This window comes from Bos indicus, chromosome 5 (assembly GCF_029378745.1).
Source record: "Bos indicus isolate NIAB-ARS_2022 breed Sahiwal x Tharparkar chromosome 5, NIAB-ARS_B.indTharparkar_mat_pri_1.0, whole genome shotgun sequence".
NCBI classification, from domain to species: domain Eukaryota; kingdom Metazoa; phylum Chordata; class Mammalia; order Artiodactyla; family Bovidae; genus Bos; species Bos indicus.
In genome coordinates, this window is record NC_091764.1 from 71,843,456 (window position 1) to 71,861,321 (window position 17,866).

General features: G+C 47.5%; 1 protein-coding gene across 6 annotated transcripts in view; it reads right to left on the reverse strand.

The window, feature by feature from the left end:
• Window positions 1-232: 232 nt before the first annotated feature.
• LARGE1 (LARGE xylosyl- and glucuronyltransferase 1) overlaps window positions 233-17,866 on the reverse strand; it is a 609,153-nt gene continuing 591,519 nt past the window's right edge. For all 6 annotated transcript variants that reach the window (XM_019961264.2, XM_070788583.1, XM_070788584.1 and 3 more), the window contains 3 exons: window positions 8,269-8,415; window positions 2,712-2,907; window positions 233-1,801 (listed from right to left, as the gene is read on the reverse strand). In XM_019961264.2, the coding sequence (XP_019816823.1) occupies window positions 1,604-1,801; window positions 2,712-2,907; window positions 8,269-8,415 (541 nt within the window). In that variant the 3' untranslated portion in view covers window positions 233-1,603. The remainder of the gene's footprint in view (window positions 1,802-2,711; window positions 2,908-8,268; window positions 8,416-17,866) is intronic.

Consider the following 17,866-nt stretch of genomic DNA (forward strand, 5'->3'; position numbering starts at 1 on the left):
CTCTCATAAATCCGGCTGTCGCAGGGTTTCATAATTTCATAATTGTCATAAGCTGCCATGATTTGCCTTGCTAGCGCACATCTGGTACCTAAAATCCCTGGCTTCTATGTTGTGATGGAAGCTAAACGGACAGTGGGAAACCGCTCTGAGGTTGCGAGTGTGAAATGAGATCTAACCTCAGGTAGGGAGAAAAAGAAGTTCAAGTTCAAATGACGAGCGAACACACCGGGAGGACAGAAGTGTAAAGTTGCTGTTTATCGACTTTGCTTTCTACACTGAAGTGTTTCCAGCAGGTCCTTGAGAGAGTGGGAGGGGAGTGAGGAAGAAGCAGTCTGTACTTGCATTTACTGATGCAGCGTCTGCTGGTCACACTGCAACTCGATACAAACAGCCCGGCAGAGAGTGGGGCCCTGACTCTTGTTCTCATCAATGTAAACACAACATTAATATTGAAGATTCAAGAAAATGGGTAAAAAGTCCAGTGTCCCTTCAGTCTGTGTGATGGTGAAGGTGCTGGCCTACCCTTGGATGGGTCCCCAAGGGAGCCTGAGGTCATGACCTTGGCCCAGCCGCAGCAGAGCAGACATGAACACAGAGGAGCCCCACACATTCTTCCCAAAGTTCTCCCAACGGGCTCATGAATCTTCAGGACTGAAAAAGTTCTTCTAAAGGCCTGAGAGGTTCAGACCTTTCACGTGCACAGAAACCATCCATTTAAAGCCCTGTCCCCATGACTCAGTCACTGCCCAAAGAAAACGTGACCAGCTGCACAACAGCTGGTCTTTGCACTTCCACAGTCCTCTGTAGCCCCTGGATTCTGAACAGTTGGAAATTTAAGGTCATGGGGCCTTGAGGACCATCCTGAAGAAGGCTACCCATGTTTAAATACTGGTTGAAGACTCTTGTCTTCTTGGTTGAGCCACTGCTGATCAAGGGATATTAGCTGAGGCAGCTGGTTTTCCTTCGGAGCCTTAAAGGATCAGGTTTTCTATTTGGGATTCCCAGACTCAAAACAAACAAACAAAACCCCCTGGAACAAAACAAGAGTGACCTTGAGGGTAGGAGCCAATCAATCCTCCCTCCAGGACCTGTCAAGTACAACGTCAAGTACAATAGTTCGATCATTGGCGTGCCCTCCTTTTGGATACATGGTTAAACTGTAGGGTGAAGAAGAAAGTTTTCTCTGATAAAGAGACATTTTTGCTTTTATTTCCTGGGATGGATAACCCCCAGAACCCTGCCTTCCCTTAAAAAAAAAAAAACAAAAAACAAACAAAACAAAACATCCCAAAGACCCGGCTGTGTGGCTTTGTGGAAGGATAACCCCTTTGCTCCCTCTCACCCTCCGTGTCCCATTCTTGGAGAGACTGCATAGACAGGTGATTTCCCCTGCTTTGGGAATGATGGATCATTGGCCAGAGTGGGGTTGGCCGGATCCTTGCCCCAGATCTCCATAATGAGGGCAGCTTAGTTGGGCCAAAGAGACAAATAAAAACAAACCAAAACAGTGATGCTCAATTTGAGTTTGAAGGCTGGGCCCCAAACAGCAAGTGGCTCTCCCCCCTCTGTAGAACGTCCGTCGCTTGTGGTGGGCTTCCTGGTGCTAGCTGTTGTTCTCGGCCGTGAGATATTTGAGGGCAGCAAAGCCGTAGCGGCGGGACATGTCCTGCTGAAACTCTTCCTTCAGGGTTTTGAGACAGATGCGGTATTGCTTGTTGGACCGGAACTTGGTGATGTCGAAGCTGGGGGCATGAGGCATGTGGATCATGTATGCATTGGGCAGCACGATGAATTCATACTCCTGGAAGCAGACAAGAGCAGTCTGAGACCTGCAGAGTCCCCCAGTGATGTATAATGAGCGCCCAAGCAAACAAAGGAATGAAGTCGTGTATGACACCAGTACCAGGGCAGCACCATGGACAGCACCACCACGTGGATGAGGGCAGTTAGTTCAAGGTTGTCTCCATGGCCATGGGTACATTACCTGGCTTCTCTGAGCCTTAGTTTTCTCATCTATAAAGTGAAAGTAATTCTACTACCTTGAGACTACTACCACAGTCACACCTATAGTATACAGTCTATAACTGAACTACGAAGGCAGAATTGAGGAGCTCAAAAAGAAACTTACCAGCCCCACAAATCCCCCTAAATTTACTATCTGGTCCTTTGGAGAAAAGCTTTGCAGACCTCTGGTTTAATCTATTAGAATTCTGTAGTTTCTTTTGAGGCAGGTGCTCAGTAAGTATTAGCTGAATGAACGAAAGGGTTTCATGATTAAACACATGTAACTAAATCACTCCTTTAGTTACAGGATAGAATAGCTGCACCTTATCTGCATGTTTTGTGTCATTTATGTGGAATTCCTAGAATGCTTTGTGTCAGACAGGCTGAGTGATGAATGGTAATCATTTACTCATCTTCATCACTTGGTTGAATGAGGATGAGGGGGTGAAATGGTTTGTTCTAGGACACTCAGATGTGCTGGGGACTTGGCTGGGAACCCAACTCTCACCCAAGGGAGGAGAAAGAAAAATGGATTAGGAATCAACAGAGCTGAGAACAAGTACTGTCACATTCTTACTCTAGGACCGTGAACACATATTGTTCCTTCTTGAGTCCCTGCCTTCTTATCTCCAAGGCCCTTTCAGCTCTGAGGTCCAGGCCTCCCCCACCCCCACAGTACTGGGGCCATAACATTCTACTGTTCTCACCTGGGCATCTAATTCCATGATGTGAGCCACCTTGTTCCAGCCAAAGCCCACAAACCTCCGGTCGTACTCAGGGCAGTCCCGTCTCACAACAACATATGGCTCGAAATCAGCCTCCCACTCAACCCGGTAAGGTGTGGTGGCAGTCCGCCACTTGGCAAAGTTTGTGGGTGCGTGGCCTTTCGTCCAGACATGGTACCTGGGACACAAGCAGAAAAGCCATTGGTGGAGGGGAGGGAAGCAGAGGTTTCCAAATGCTGGTCTGGAGGATGAAGAGGTATACGCTGATATAGTCTTTGTTGTGGGTTGAATTTTTGTCCCCATTCCTCCCCTACCCCTCCACCCTGGCCCCGGCAAAAGCTATGTTCAAGTCTTGACACTTAGTATCCATGAATGCAACCTATTTGGAGAGAAGATCTTTGCAGATGTAATCAAGTTAAGAGGAGGTCACAGTGGCTTGTTGTGGTCTCTAATCCAAAGTCCTTATAAAATGAGGAAATTTTGGACACAGAGATATGCAGGAGGAGCTCTATGTGAAGACATGGGCAGAGACGAAGTGAGACACCTCCAAGCCAAGGAATGCCAAGGATTGCTGGCAAACACCAGAAGCTAGAAAGAGGCAAGAGAGAAATCTGCCCTTGAGCCTTTGGAGGAAGCAAGCAACTATCACCAGCACCTGGATCTTGGACTTGTGGTTGCAGAGTGGTGAGGATGAGTTTCCATCATTTTAAGCCACCCAGCTTGTAGTACTTTGCTCTACCAACACAAGTGAAAGTCGCTCTGTCGTGTCCGACTCTCTGTGACCCCATGGACTACGCAGTCTATGGAATTCTCCAGGCCAGAATACTGGAGTGGGCAGCTGTTCCCTTCTCCAGGGATCTTCTCAACCCAGGGACTGAACCCAGGTCTCCTACACTGCAGGCAGATTCTTTACCAACTGAGCCACCAGGGAAGCCCAAGAATACTGGAGTGGGTAGCCTATCCATTCTCCAGTGGATCTTCCTGACCCAGGAATCGAATCAGGGTCTCCTGCATTGCAGGCAGATTCTTTACCAGTTGAGCTACCAGGGAAGCCCTATAGCAAGAGAGACAGCCTCTTACATTTTTTTTTTTTAGCATTAGAGTGGTTGAGCAGCTTGACCAAGACCAAGTAATTAACGCTGAAATTTACTTTTCCTGAATTCCTAGTTGTTGTTTTTGTTTTTTCCTACCCTTGTGCTCATGTGCTCAGTCGTGTCTGACTCTTTGAGATCCCATGGACTGTAGTCCGCCTGGCTCCCCATCCTTGGGATTTTCCAGGCAGGAATGGTGGAGTGGGTTGCTATTTCCTTCTCCAGCAAATCTTCCTGACGCAAGGATCAAACCTGTGTCTCCGGCGTCTCCTGCATTGCACACAGATTCTTTACTGCTCTGCCACTGGGGAAGCCCCTTGGGTTGGCCAAAAAGTGTGTTCAGGGCTTTCCATGACATCTTAAGGAAAACCCTGAATGAACTTTCTGACCAATCCAGTACATCCTTCACTAATGAAGAGGCTATCACTATGAAAAGGTACATGACTTTCTGGATTGCTGTCTGTCATTTATGTGGAACAGCAGGTTAGTCTGTAACAGGAAGTGGAAGGCAGAAGTCTGGGATGACTTTTGGTGACCCTGCCCTAGTATAATGTCCTTCCTCTTGAGGCAGGACCTATGAGCATGATATCACCCCTACAGTTATGTTACATTATATGGCAAAAAGGATTTTTGTAGATGCAGTTATGGTTACTAATCAGTTGACTTGAGACTACTGGGGTAAGCCTGACCTAATCATATGAACCTTTAGATCTGGGTTTGGAAGAAAGCAAAAAGCCATGTGTGAGCTGCCTGTGGGGGTCATGTGGCAAAAAGCCTGTGGGTAAATGGTGACTTCAGTCCTCCAATCACAAGGAAAGGAATCCTGTCAGCAACCAATGTGCCTGGAGGAGAACCACACACTCTAGGGACAACTGCAGCCTTGCCCACACTGATTTCAGCCAAATGAGAACCATAAGCAGAGAATCCAGTCATTGCATGCTTGGACCTCTGACCCTCAGAAAATGACTGTGAGATAATAAATTTGTATTGTTTTGGGCTTCTAAATTTGTGGTAATTTGTTATACAGCAATAGAAATGAATATAATTATGGGTGGCACTAGTGGTAAAGAACCCACCTGCCAATGCAGGAGACATAAGAGATGCAGGTGCAGTCCCTAGGTCGGGAAGATCCCCTGGGGGAGGAAATGGCACCACACTCCAGTATTCTTGCCTAGAGAATCCCATGGACAGAGGAGCCTGGAAGCCTATGGTCCATAAGGTCACAAAGAGTTGGACATGGCTTAGCAACTGAACAACAATAATGATGATAATAAGCTCTAGTAAGCACTTAACTCTAAACTGGTTATATTGTACTACCCTTAATTTTAAGTTTTCATGATATACCCAATATCAAGTACAAATAGCAATAGGTAGATCAGGGATTCATACCTAGGCAGCCTGGTTCAAGGGATAGGACTTTTAATCAGGTTAAGGTTTAAGTTAACTATGCTGACTACCTCTTTTTATATGTCACTGTCACCACACTCTCTGACCTGTATCTAGAACAAGTAGTCAATGGGGCCTATACACCAAGTTGAATGAATGAAAGAAATCTAAAAACCTGAGAGGCACCTAAGACAGAAGCCAGTTAGTGGGGCAGGAATACGTCTCTGGATGCTAAAAGAGATGGGGGCTGAGAGCCAGTGAAGCAGCAGATGGGGTTCAAGAAAAAGAAAATTCTAGAAAGAAAAGCTTCAGAAAATGCCCCAAGAAACCTACTGTCACACCAGTAGACAGTGGTCTCCAGAACTTGCTTTCTGAGAAAATCAACATTTGCCTTCAAAAAAAAAAAAACAAAAAAACAAAAAAAAACAAACCAGTGATGAGAGACATTTCCTGGGTCCACCTTGTGGGATGCTGCTTAGAAGAAACTCGGGGCACTCTGTGTTGAGCAGAGGTTCTCCAGTTGGCATGTGTATCAGAATCCCCTGGAGGACTACTTAACAGTCAGATTGCTGGATTCCACCCCCAGAATTTCTGATCCAGTAGGGCCGGGGTGGGGCTTGAGACTTCGTCCTTCTAACAAGTTCCCAGGGGGTGCTGATGCTACTGGTCCAGGGACCACACTCAGAACCGCTGCCCTGGAGGATGGGTAGACCTGAGCATGATTTATTAGTTCAGGTGCGGTTGGGAGTAGACTTCAGCTGCTAGGAGGTTTAAGAGCTCATCACTTGGAGGGAAGGTGACAAAGCAGTTTCTTGGAAGGAAGGTTTGTAATTCAGCACTTGGCGTGATGGCTTGCAAGCTCTTGGCCAGAGCAGCAATCTCGGACACAGCAGGCCAACCCTCAGCTCTCCCAGCTCTCAGGCCCTTGGACTTGGCCTTGAAATGAGTTCTTAAATAACCTGGGGATTTGGGAGGAAGGGTGCTTTGGAGACTTGCCAGGTGGTCAGCCTTTGGGAAGATCACCTGGAGTAGGAAATGGCAACCTACTTCTGTACTCTTGCCTGAAAAATCCCATGGACAGAGGAACCTGGAGGACCACAGTCCATGGGGTCTCAGAGTCAGGCACCACTGAGTGACTGAGCGCACACACAGCCAGTAGACTATGGAGTCCAAAGTCCCCACTTTTGCCTGCATTTTCAGATGCTGGTAAGTAAATTCAGGACTTGACCAGTGGTCTCATGGTATTTTGGTTAAGAGCCTAGGCTCTGTGGTTTTTAGACCTAGGCTGAATCCAGGCTCTGTCATGTACTGGCTGTGTGGCTTGGGCTAGTTATGTAGCCTCTCAGAGCCTCAAGTTTCTTTATCGGTAAAATGGGGACAGCATATCTGCCTCATGGATTTGTTGTGAGGATTAAATGAGCTGATCCCAGTGCCCAGCTCATGCTTTGTTGTTCAGTTGCTAAGTTGTGTCTGACTCTTTGTAACCCCCATAGACTGTAGCACACCAGGCTTCCCCGTCCGTCACTCCACTCCTCAATTCCTTTATCTGTATGAGAGGTGAAAAGGGAGCACCTCTGAATTTTTGCATGAATAACCTATCTCATAAAGTTCTCTTCACAAAATAATGTTTGCTTGAGAGAACCTTCTAGAAACTTCTAGTAACTTAACAGTGGTATAAAAACCTAAGTTATTATTAGGATCTTTTCAGCAAAATTCAGATTGCATAGAAATGTATGTTTTGGGGGGCTTCCCAGGTAATGCCAGTGGTAAAGAACCCACCTGCCAATGTGGGAGACATAAGAGGCGTGGGTTCAATCCCTGGGTTGGGAAGATCCCCTGGAGGAAAGCATGGCAAACTACTCCAGTATTTTTTTTTTTCCCACTCCAGTATTTTTTCCTGGAGAATTCCCATGGACAGAGGAGCCTGGCAGGCTACAGTCCATATAGTCACAAAGAGTCGGACATGACTGAAGTGACTGAGCACGCACGTGGTTTTTTTTTTTTTTTTTTTTTTTTCGTTCAAAGGAAGTGTTTATATTGTTTAAAAGGGAGGCCTTTCTTTAAAATGGGAGCAGAAGGCGAGCACGGCTCTCTCTTAAATCAGGAGACCGAGCAGGATTCCTACTCACCCAGGGGTGCTCCCCTTAATGCTGCAGTCTGCCCCTGGGGACAGAAGCCATCTGCATCTGTGCCATCGTGCAGACTCCCTGGCCCTTTGGACAGGGGGATGGGTAGCTCCTCTGCTATGTTTCTGCAGGACTGAGGGGTCTGGGAAGTCAGGGAAATGAGGGATTTGTTCGAAATTGTCACTTGGGCAACAGGACAGACAGCTGCCACACTGCTGTATCCAATCTTGGAGTCACCTGGATGCCTTTAGCTGTTGAAGCTACTGCTGCCCATCCTAGGCCTGAGGACCTCAGAGAACAGACTGCTCACAAGAAAAGAAAATGAGAGATGGACACCATGGCCCTAATGTGACGAAACCCACTGATCAAACGAGTGAATGGACGAGCAAAGCAAAAGGAGAAGTCAGAGTCAGCAGACAGGGGCAGAACATCAACTGATTAAAGTGGGAAAGAAAGAAGCTGACCACCCTACCCAGCCTTCCCTCCTTTCCATCTGGGTACACAGGGCGAACTCTCTCTCTAACATTGCTAAGTTGTGTCCGACTCTTTCATGACCCTATGGACTGTAGCCTGCCAGGCTCCTCTCTCCATGGGATTTCCCAGGCAAGAATACTGGTGTGGGTTACCATTTCCTCCTCCAGGGCATCTTCCCAGCCAGGGATCGAACCCAGGTCTCAGGCATTGGCAGGTGGTTCTTTACCACTGAGCCACCAGGGAAGCCCTACAGGTCAGTCACACAAAAAGCACACGCACGTGGGAAGACAAAGAAGTATTCCAAGCACACAGTTTGGGCCAGCAGTGCTTCTGTGGCCTGAAGATGGTCTAATGCCAATGCCAACCGTCTGGGCCAGCAGCTCTCCTGGCTTCTGGTTTCCCAGTAGCGAGAAGGACTTTCGGCTCCCCCTCTCCCAGTGCGTGGCAGTGAGGGCCACTCACCTGAATGTGAAGAGGGTCCCCATGTCTAGCATCGAGAGCAGCTCTGCCTTCGACTTGGGGAAGGAGAGCCGGTAGCGCAGTGTCTCAAACGCGGGGACGATCATGGCCTTCTTGGTGTTGGCGAGGTCCAGCTGGATGACAGACTTCCTGGAGAGAGGGTAAGCAGAGAGACAGGGCCCCTGTAATGCCAGGTAGGGGCTGCCCCATGTGAGGGCGTGGAGGTGGCTGGCACAAGGAGGGGTCAGAGAGAAAGCCAGGGGAAGCCTCTCAGTTTAAACACAAGGGAATCCAAGACCCGAGGGAGGCCTGGAAGCTTGTCCAGCAGCACTCAGGAGCCTGGCTGTCTCTGGGCCAGAAGGCAGAGTCTTTCTGGAGAGGAAGTGGAGGGGTTGTACATTCACAGTGTGTGCCCCTGTCAGAGCCAAGTGCAAAAGCCAAGAGACCAGGATTCAAAGATGTGCAGACCAGCCTGCTTGCTGGGTCCCCTGGGCTGGCCACACGCCTGATGCATCACTGGCCACAAGGAGAGCTAGACATAACGCTGATGAGATGATTGTCAACCTGGGCATCTGTGGTCCCATCTCTGGGACTCTTCACTCCTTGGACTCCTTCCGATGCTAAACCTTCAAACTTGCCTGACACACCCCACAGAGTCAGCACCCAACATGCCAGTGCTCTGGACCCCGCCATCCTCTCTCTCACTCTTGCCTTCTGCATCTCCGAGACCCAGCTCCTGTCTTCTGGATTTGTCTGCCTGGGGCCAGCTCTGAGGCCATCATTTGAAAGAGAGAAAGGTCACGGCGCATGAGGCTGGTAATGAACCACAGATAGGACTTAAAAGCCTGGCTCTTCACTTTGGGTGTCTTGCTATATTTTACAAGTAATTTGGTTTCTCATGACCTCAGGTTCCTCCTCAAAATGGGGCAATAATATCTCCCTGCTGAGCTGTTGTGGAAACTGGACAAGGTACCAGAAATACTGGTACTGCCAGGCATACCGGGCACACGGCAAACAGTCCCCAACATACTGCAGTGCCGTCCTATTCCCAGGCATCTCTTTGGCCATGGCTGTGATACTTCCTGCTGGCTTCCTGCTCAGATTACTGACTCTGGGGTCTCAGGCCAGCCTGAGATGCTCGTTATCTCTGAGACAGAGAAAGAATTCTCCCTTGGAGTAACACGAGGTATTTCGCAAAAATGCTGTAAGGAGCAGTCATCCAGTGCAACACAACTGCTTCTTACTTAAAGTAACTTTACTCAATAGAACTCTGAGCTCTGTGTGCAGGCCAGGTTGGTCTGCAAGGAGCAGTAACTTGTGCAAGGAAGTAACTTGTGAGCCTGGGCCAGATTGGGACACGAACAGGGAAGCAATCCAAAAAAGAAGAGCAGCAGGGTTTGATAGCCACAGATGAGGGGAATCTGGACCAGCTCGAGATAAGGAGGGGTTTCTCGGAACCATTCTTGGTGAAGGGGTCTCGCCAGCTCCCAGTGCAAGAGGGTGGTTGAGATGGACTGGAAGTTGACAGAATTCTTCAAGTATCATTTGCAGTTCACTCTATAACTATGCTTCAGTTAAGTATATACCAAATGATATGACCCTCACATCACTATTTCAAGACAGATTTGTAAAGGATGACACCAAGATAGAATCTGGGTGAGCTACCCTTGGCCGGTTGGAGGATCAGAGGTCTGAGTCAGCCTGTTCTGGCCTGCATTCCTCTTCTTCCTCTAAGCAATGCCTTTATACAAACACCTAAGGTTCCCTGGCCTGTGGCCAGACATTCTCTTTCATATCAACCTTATGCTGGACACTGGCAGACCAGGGGCTTGTTACCTTTCCTCCAGGAAAGGTACGTTGTTGTTGTTGAATTGCTAAGTTGTGTCTGACTCTTTGTGACCCCATAGACTGCAGCACACCAGGCTCCTCTGTCCATGGGATTTCCCAAGCAAGAATACTGGAGTGGGTTGCCATTACTTTCTCCAGGGGATCTTCCCTACCGAGGAATCGAATGCTCATCTGCTTGGCAGATGGATTCTTTACCATTGAGCAACCTAGGAGACTCAGGAAAGGCATGCATATTATTTATTGATATGGGTGTTAGGGATGGGACATATGGGTCTAAAGAATATCCTTGGATCAAAATGCCAAAGCCCCTGGAGGGAGGGAAGACATCCCAGCATTGATGGGTGGTCATTATTCCTTCAACAGTCACCATGCATTTACTATGTGCCAGGTACTCTGCTTGGAAATACAGACCACCACCTCCAAAGTCTCTTCCTGCCTGATGCTGACATTCTCATCTAAAATGGTTCAGGATGCTAAAAGCCCAAGGGCAAGGATAGCTAAACTAGGACTCAAGCTTGCATTTGCAGCTAATTATGTGAAGATATGATTGCTGTGGAAATGGAGTGGGAGGCTGGGAGGGCTGAACGACAAAGGGAATGGCAAAGTGTACACACGTACACAACAGTTACAGAGATCCATGAATGTGGGTATCTCTACATGAACCTCAAATGCTGTTACAATCAAGGTTATTGTAGAAACCACTTCTTAAAAAATTTCTAAAAAAACATTTTATTTATCTGACTGTGTTGGGACTTAGTGGAGGCATGCAGGATCTTTGATCTTTGTTCCTGCGTGTGAGATCTAGTTCCCTGACCAGGGATCGAACCTGGACTCCCAGCACTGGGAGCATGGAGCTTTAGCCACTGGGCCACCAGGGAAGTCTCTAGAAGCCACTTCTTGGAATAGAAGCTAATTCCCCTTCTCATGGTGCCTGTACACAGGGGCAGCCCTGAGCTGTGCTGCCCTACGTGAAGCCCTCACCAGGTGTTCAGGGGCAGACACTAAGGCTGAGTAAATCAGTTTCTCACTCTTGGAAATCTGAACAGATGCAGAGGCTGGAGACCACAGAGCTCACTTGTGCTAACACCAGGCAGCACTCCCGAGGTTTCTGAATTTCTGCTGCACAGGGGCCCAGAGCTGCCACGGGTTACTTATGGTCTCAAGTACTAGTTTTCTGAATCCTACTTTGATTCCGTAAGATAAACCACTCAGCAATTATGCTTCCCCTTTGGTTTCTTTTCATTTTAATTAAGCATCCAGCATTGGTTTCTGTTGCTTGTGACCAAACAACCAATACACTGCAAGGTCCAGAGTAAGCATACCCAGTCAGCAGCATGCCACCCAAAACTGATTTCTGAGAAACCTTATTTCCCTCTGCACAGAGAGCATGAGATTCTGGAGTGCCTTCTGTAAATTCCATTTAATCTCGCTGAGACACAAAATGCCACGGAGACGGATTTGTCACTAGATAGGTTCGTTTCAGCCTCAGTTCAAGGGGGCTTTGATATCGATGTCCTGAATGGTTCCTATTAAGAAGTTGTTTCAGCAACAAAGTGGTTTCAGGGCACCGACTCTGAGAACATCTGTTCCCTGAGCTGGTAACGGCAGCCTGGGCTTTCCTGCACTAGTGTGCCCAGCCAGCACCTCCCACCTTGGCTGGCCTGCTGACCACCTTGAGTGGCATGGTCTATGGCCACTTTTACCTGAAAGTGAGTCCAGGAGGGGACAGAATGACTCCAGTGCAGGTTCATCCAGGAGCAGAGGGAGGACAGTGAAGTGGGCACGCTGGCCCAGGGGCCAAGAGACCTGCGGCCTGGAGCCAGCTCTGACAGGCTCAACGGCTCTGCAGCCTGTCATTCCTCTGAGACTAGTTAATCTAGAGTAGTCACACTGAAGGTTTTTTAAAAACAATATTTTTACTTATTTGGCTTCACTGGGTCTTAGTTGTGGCACACACAGGCTCTCTGGTTTTCTTGTGGCATGTGGAATCTTTAGTTGCAGCATGTGGGATTTAGTTCCCTGACCAGGGATCAAACCTGGACCTCCTGCACTGGGAGCATGGAGTCCTAGTCACTGGACCGCCGAGGGAAGGCCCTCAACTGAAGATTTTGGAAGGCAGTCTGGTATGGTAGTAACCAGGCAACTTGGTTTCTGGCCCTGACTCCATCACTCCTCTGGGCAAGTCACCTGGACCCTTCTGAGTCTCAGGGTTCACGCACGTGTAAAACATTCTGATGAGAAAAGGTACGCGTTGCATGTAGAAACGCTTGGTGCAGTGCCTGGTATGCGCTAGGCACTGACCATTTGATGGTGGCCGCTCCTGATGGTTTATGTGTCAGTTAGGCTGGGCTGTGGTGCTCATCTGGTTGATCAAATAACCTGCCAGATGTTGCTGTGAAGGTATCTCATGGATGTGATTAACATTTAGGATCAAGTAAAAACCCTTACCCTTGATAATGTGGATGGGCCTCGTCCAATCAGTTGAAGGCCTTAAGAGCAAAAACTGAGCTTTACTGGGAAAGAAGGAATTCTACCCCCAAACTGTATCACAGGAATCCTGCCTGTGTTTCCAGCCTGCTGGTCTGCTCTATGAATTTCAGACTTGCCACCATCACAGGTCCTTAAGGTCACTATCCAGCCATCTAATCATCCTGTGGTTCTGTTTCTCTGAAAAATCCTGACTGGCCCACTTGCCTTTGTCCACGACCCCTTCAAAAATATTCACAAGCCTACTAGAATATTTCGGGCATGCAGAACTCTTAAAAGGCAGCTTAGTTATCTACAGCAGTATTCAGAATCTTTGGTGTAACAGAGCGCCCAGTAAACACAGTGACTTGGAAGCAGCCAGCACCAGGTTCAGGTCTTGCTTGTCACCCTCCTGTGACCTTGGGGACCTTGTAGTCACAGCCTTCCCATCTGTAAAATGGACGTGATCTTATCAATCGGAACTGCTATGAGGATGAAGTGAAACCATCGCTCTAGAGACACTCTAGAATAACTGAGTAACAAATGAGCTAGCGTTCTCTCTTCAGGTTCAGCTTCCCGGTGGGTCAGAGCAAGTGAAAGGGTGAGAACAGAGGGCTCAGTAAAGGCCACCAACTGCTTAAACCAGGGTCATTTTCTGGCTTGCCAGCCTGCCTGTCTATGGAAACAGTTGATTTGATTTCGGTCTCTAGCCAGCTCCCTGAGTCCTCTTTCACGTCACAAACAATTCAAGTGTTCCTGACAGAGTCCATTCATCCCATCCAGCCTGGCCCAGCTGACCTGCTAGGAGACTGTGAGCCAGCACTGTCTTCCAAGTCCCGTCTCCTCACCTGTGCGTCTTTTCCCCTCAGCCTCTTGTGTTAGTTTACTCAAGTATGCAAACTGTTCACAGACAGTTTTGCTCCCACTTGCTAAAGCTGGTGGGGATGAGGAGGGAATGTGAGAGTAGCAAGGTTTCCAGTTGAGGGAGTGGAGGTGGGTAGAGACTGTAGGCTTTCGTGGGGTTCAGCATTAAGTCAAATAATAGCACAAAAGGGTAGACTTTCTACTGTAGGTAGATGGGTTTCCCGGTGCTTAAAATGACCAAACTGCAAGACTGATCCTGGTAGTTGACTGCGTGTATACCCACTCCCCACCCCCCGACACACCCACAGCCCTTCTCTTTATAACTCCATCCTCCATCCTAGAGGCAGGCCTCTGTCATCAGGAAACAGCCCAGGTTTCTGACACGAGGAGATGATGGGAAAGTCTCAGAGAAATAAGAAACAGGGATACATTGTGGGTTCTGATGCAGTAAAGATGAGGGCTCTGAGGCTGCGGGCTTAGGTATGCATCCCAGCTGACTTCTTAACCTCTTTGTCCTGCAGTTTCTGTCTGTAAGATGGGGATGGTGATCCCAACGTTGATCTCAGAGGGTGCTGGTGAGGACTGAGCTGGTGCGCATCGAGTGCTCAGCCTGTGCCTGGCAGATGACAAGCTGTGGTGTGCACTGCTCATCAGCATGGGCACCTGTCCTCTTTTTATGCTGGCCTGTCCACAGCCTGGCACCCATCCTGGATCTTCCCATTTCACTGTCATTGGTTCATTTCCTGGTTTGTTGCACCCTGTACCAGGCGCTGCTCAAACACCTGGACCACACTGGTAAACAGAACAGGCCGACATCCCTGCCCTCGTGGAGTTGACATTTTGTGGTCAGGGGACAGATGAGAAGAACAAAGAGTGAACAGTATGGTATGTTGGAAAGTGAGAACTGCTGAGAGAGAATGGCGCTGGGAGAGGATGTTAGGAATGCCAGAGGTGGGGAATGGGTTGTGATTTTAAATAAGGTGGTCCAGGCAGGCCTCACAGAGAAGGGGATATTTAAACAAAAGGCTGGAGTAGGTGAGGGAGCACGCCGCACGGTGATCTGGGGTAAGAGCTTTCTGGGTTAAGGAAACAGCCAGTGCAAAGGCCCACCTGACAAAAGCACAGTAAGGAGCAGAGAGAGGACCCAGAAAGGGGACTGGAGAGGCTCCTGCAGGTTATACAGGCTTCACAGGCCACTGAAAGGTGTGGTGGGCAAACGAACCCCCTGCCCCCAAAGCCATCCACCTCCTAATCCCAGGAACCTGCAGATATGTGACCTTCCAGGGCAAAGCGATGCTGCAAATGTGATTAAGCATGCTGAGATACGAAGGTTATCCTGGATTATTCAGGTGGGTTCATTGTAACAGTGAGGATCTTTGTAAGAGGGAGGTAAGAGAAGGAAATGGCAACCCACTCCAGTATTCTTGCCTGGAGAATCCCATGGACAGACGAGCCTGGCAGGCTACAGTCCCTGGGGTCACAAAGAGTCAGACACAACTGAGCGAATAATACACACACACACACGTGAGAGTCAGAAAAGGAGGCGGGATGACGGAAGCAGAGACTGAAGTGATGCGGACAAAGGTCTTGCCTCCAGGGAGCAGGAAAACAGCTTTTCCTCTAGGGCCCCCCAGAGACTGTTCAGCCCTGCAGACACCCTGACCCTTCTCAGAATCCTTACAGCAGCCACAGGAAACTCATACAAAGATCTTGGGTTTTACTAGTGAGATAAGCCACTGGAGAACTCTGAGCTGAGGGGTGAGAGGATCAGTTTTCTGTATTAAAAAAATCACTCTGCTGCTGAGAGTTGACTGTAGTGTCTCCCAGGAGATCAATCACAAAGCCCTTGACATAATATAGGTGCTGCCGCATAAGATGGCCAGATATTCTGATGTTTCAAGAGGAGCCAACTAAAGTGATCTTCAACACGTGAAGGCTGGGTGTCTCGCAGGGGATGCCGATTTGAAGAGAGACTGAGCAGTGAGAAAAAGAGCATCTTCTGTATCGGATGATGCAGATTCTATCTCAATATCACTAATTGTGTAATCACAGGCAATTTTCTTAACTCTGGGCTTTTGTTTCCTTATCTTGGTAAGAATAATTACTTCACAGGCTTGGTTATTAAGAAAGCTAAGATAATATATTCACTAATTAGTGAATATTTATGAAGCCAGGAAAAGAGAGTCCAGAACTGAGCAAATTGATGATAATCTCTGTCGTGACAACCCAAAGAGCAGGGAGTGAGGGACACAGAAATGTAGGGTCTCTGGTGTGGAGTCTCTCATCACTGAGCTGGGTTCTTTTTTTTTTTTCCTAGAGAGACAAAGTATCACTATATTAAAGATCAGCAATATGTGAACCATGAACTTCCTGATGTTCAAGCTGGTTTTAGAAAAGGCAGAGGAACCAGAGATCAAATTGCCAACATCCACTGGATCATGGAAAAAGCAAGAGAGTTCCAGAAAAACATCTATTTCTGCTTTATTGACTATGCCAAAGCCTCTGACTGTGTGGTTCACAATAAACTGGAAAATTCTGAAAGAGATGGGAATACCAGACCACCTAACCTGCCTCTTGAGAAATTTGTATGCAGGTCAGGAAGCAACAGTTAGAACTGGACATGGAACAACAGACTGGTTCCAAACAGGAAAAGGAGTATGTCAAGGCTGTATATTGTCACCCTGCTTATTTAACTTATATGCAGAGTACATCATGAGAAACGCTGGGCTGGAAGAAGCACAAGCTGGAATCAAGATTGCCGGGAGAAATATCAATAACCTCAGATATGCAGATGACACCACCCTTATGGCAGAAAGTGAAGAGGAACTAAAAAGCCTCTTGATGAAAGTGAAAGTGGAGAGTGAAAAAGTTGGCTTAAAGCTCAACATTCAGAAAACGAAGATCATGGCATCTTGTCCCATCACTTCATGGGAAACAGATGGGGAAACAGTGGAAACAATGACAGGCTTTATTTTTTTGGGATCCAAAATCACTGCAGATGGTGACTGCAGCCATGAAATTAAAAGATGCTTATTCCTTGGAAGGAAAGTTATGACCAACCTAGATAGCACATTCAAAAGCAGAGACATTACTTTGCCAACAAAGGTTCGTCTAGTCAAGGCTATGGTTTTTCCTGTGGTCATGTATGGATGTGAGAGTTGGACTGTGAAGAAGGCTGAGTGCCGAAGAATTGATGCTTTTGAACTGTGGTGTTGGAGAAGATTCTTGAGAGTCCCTTGGATTGCAAGGAGATCCAACCAGTCCATTCTGAAGGAGATCAGCCCTGGGATTTCTTTGGAAGGAATGATGCTAAAGCTGAAACTCCAGTACTTTGGCCACCTCATGCGAAGAGCTGACTCATTGGCAAAGACTCTGATGCTGGGAGGGATTGGAGGCAAGAGGAGAAGGGGACGACAGAGGATGAGATGGCTGGATGGCATCACTAACTTGATGGACGTGAGTCTGAGTGAACTCTGGGAGTTGGTGATGGACAAGGAGGCCTGGCGTGCTGCAATTCATGGGGTTGTAAAGAGTCGGACAGGACTGAGCAACTGAACTGAACTGAAGGGAGAGGGAGTGGGGAGTTACTGTTTGGTTACAGAGTTTCAGTTCTGAAGGTACAAATAGTTCTGGACATGGATAATGGTGATGGTTGCAAAACTATGAATGCACCAAACTCTACCCTTAAAAGATGTACAGATGGGTTAGGATGATGCATTGTTAAAAATTGTAATTTTATTGGAGTATAGTCATTTTTTAATGTCAGTTTCAGGTGTATAGCCAAGTGATTCAATTATACATATGTTCATTATTTTTTCATCATTTTTTCTCACATAGAGTATCATGGAATATTGAGTTGGTTATCAATTATTAATAATACCTAGTAGTGTGTCTGTGTGTTCATTCAAGCTCCTGATTTATCCCTCCCCACCACCTTTCCCCTTTGGTAATCACAGGTTTGTTTTTGTTAATTTTAAGTCTATTTCTGTTCTGTAAGTAGTTCATTTGTATCTCTTTCTGAAAACATTAGATGCCACACATGACTGGTAATATTTGTCTCTGACTGACTTCACTTAGTACGATCATCTCTAGGTCCATCCACGTTGCTGCAGAAGGCACTGCTGCATTCCTTTTTAGAGCTGAGTACTCTTCCAATGTGTATATGCACCACATCTTCATCCAGTCATCTGCTATTGTGAACAGTGCTTCAGTGAACACTGGGGTGCACATATCTTTTATGAGTTACTGTTTTCTCAAGATATATGTCCCAGAGTGGGATTCCTGGATCATATGGTCATTCTATTTTTAGATTTTAAAGGAGTCTCTATACTGTTCTCTATAGTGGTTGTAACAATTTACCTTCCCACCAACAGTGTACGAGGGTTCCCTTTTCTCCATACCCTCTCCAGCATTTATTGTTTGT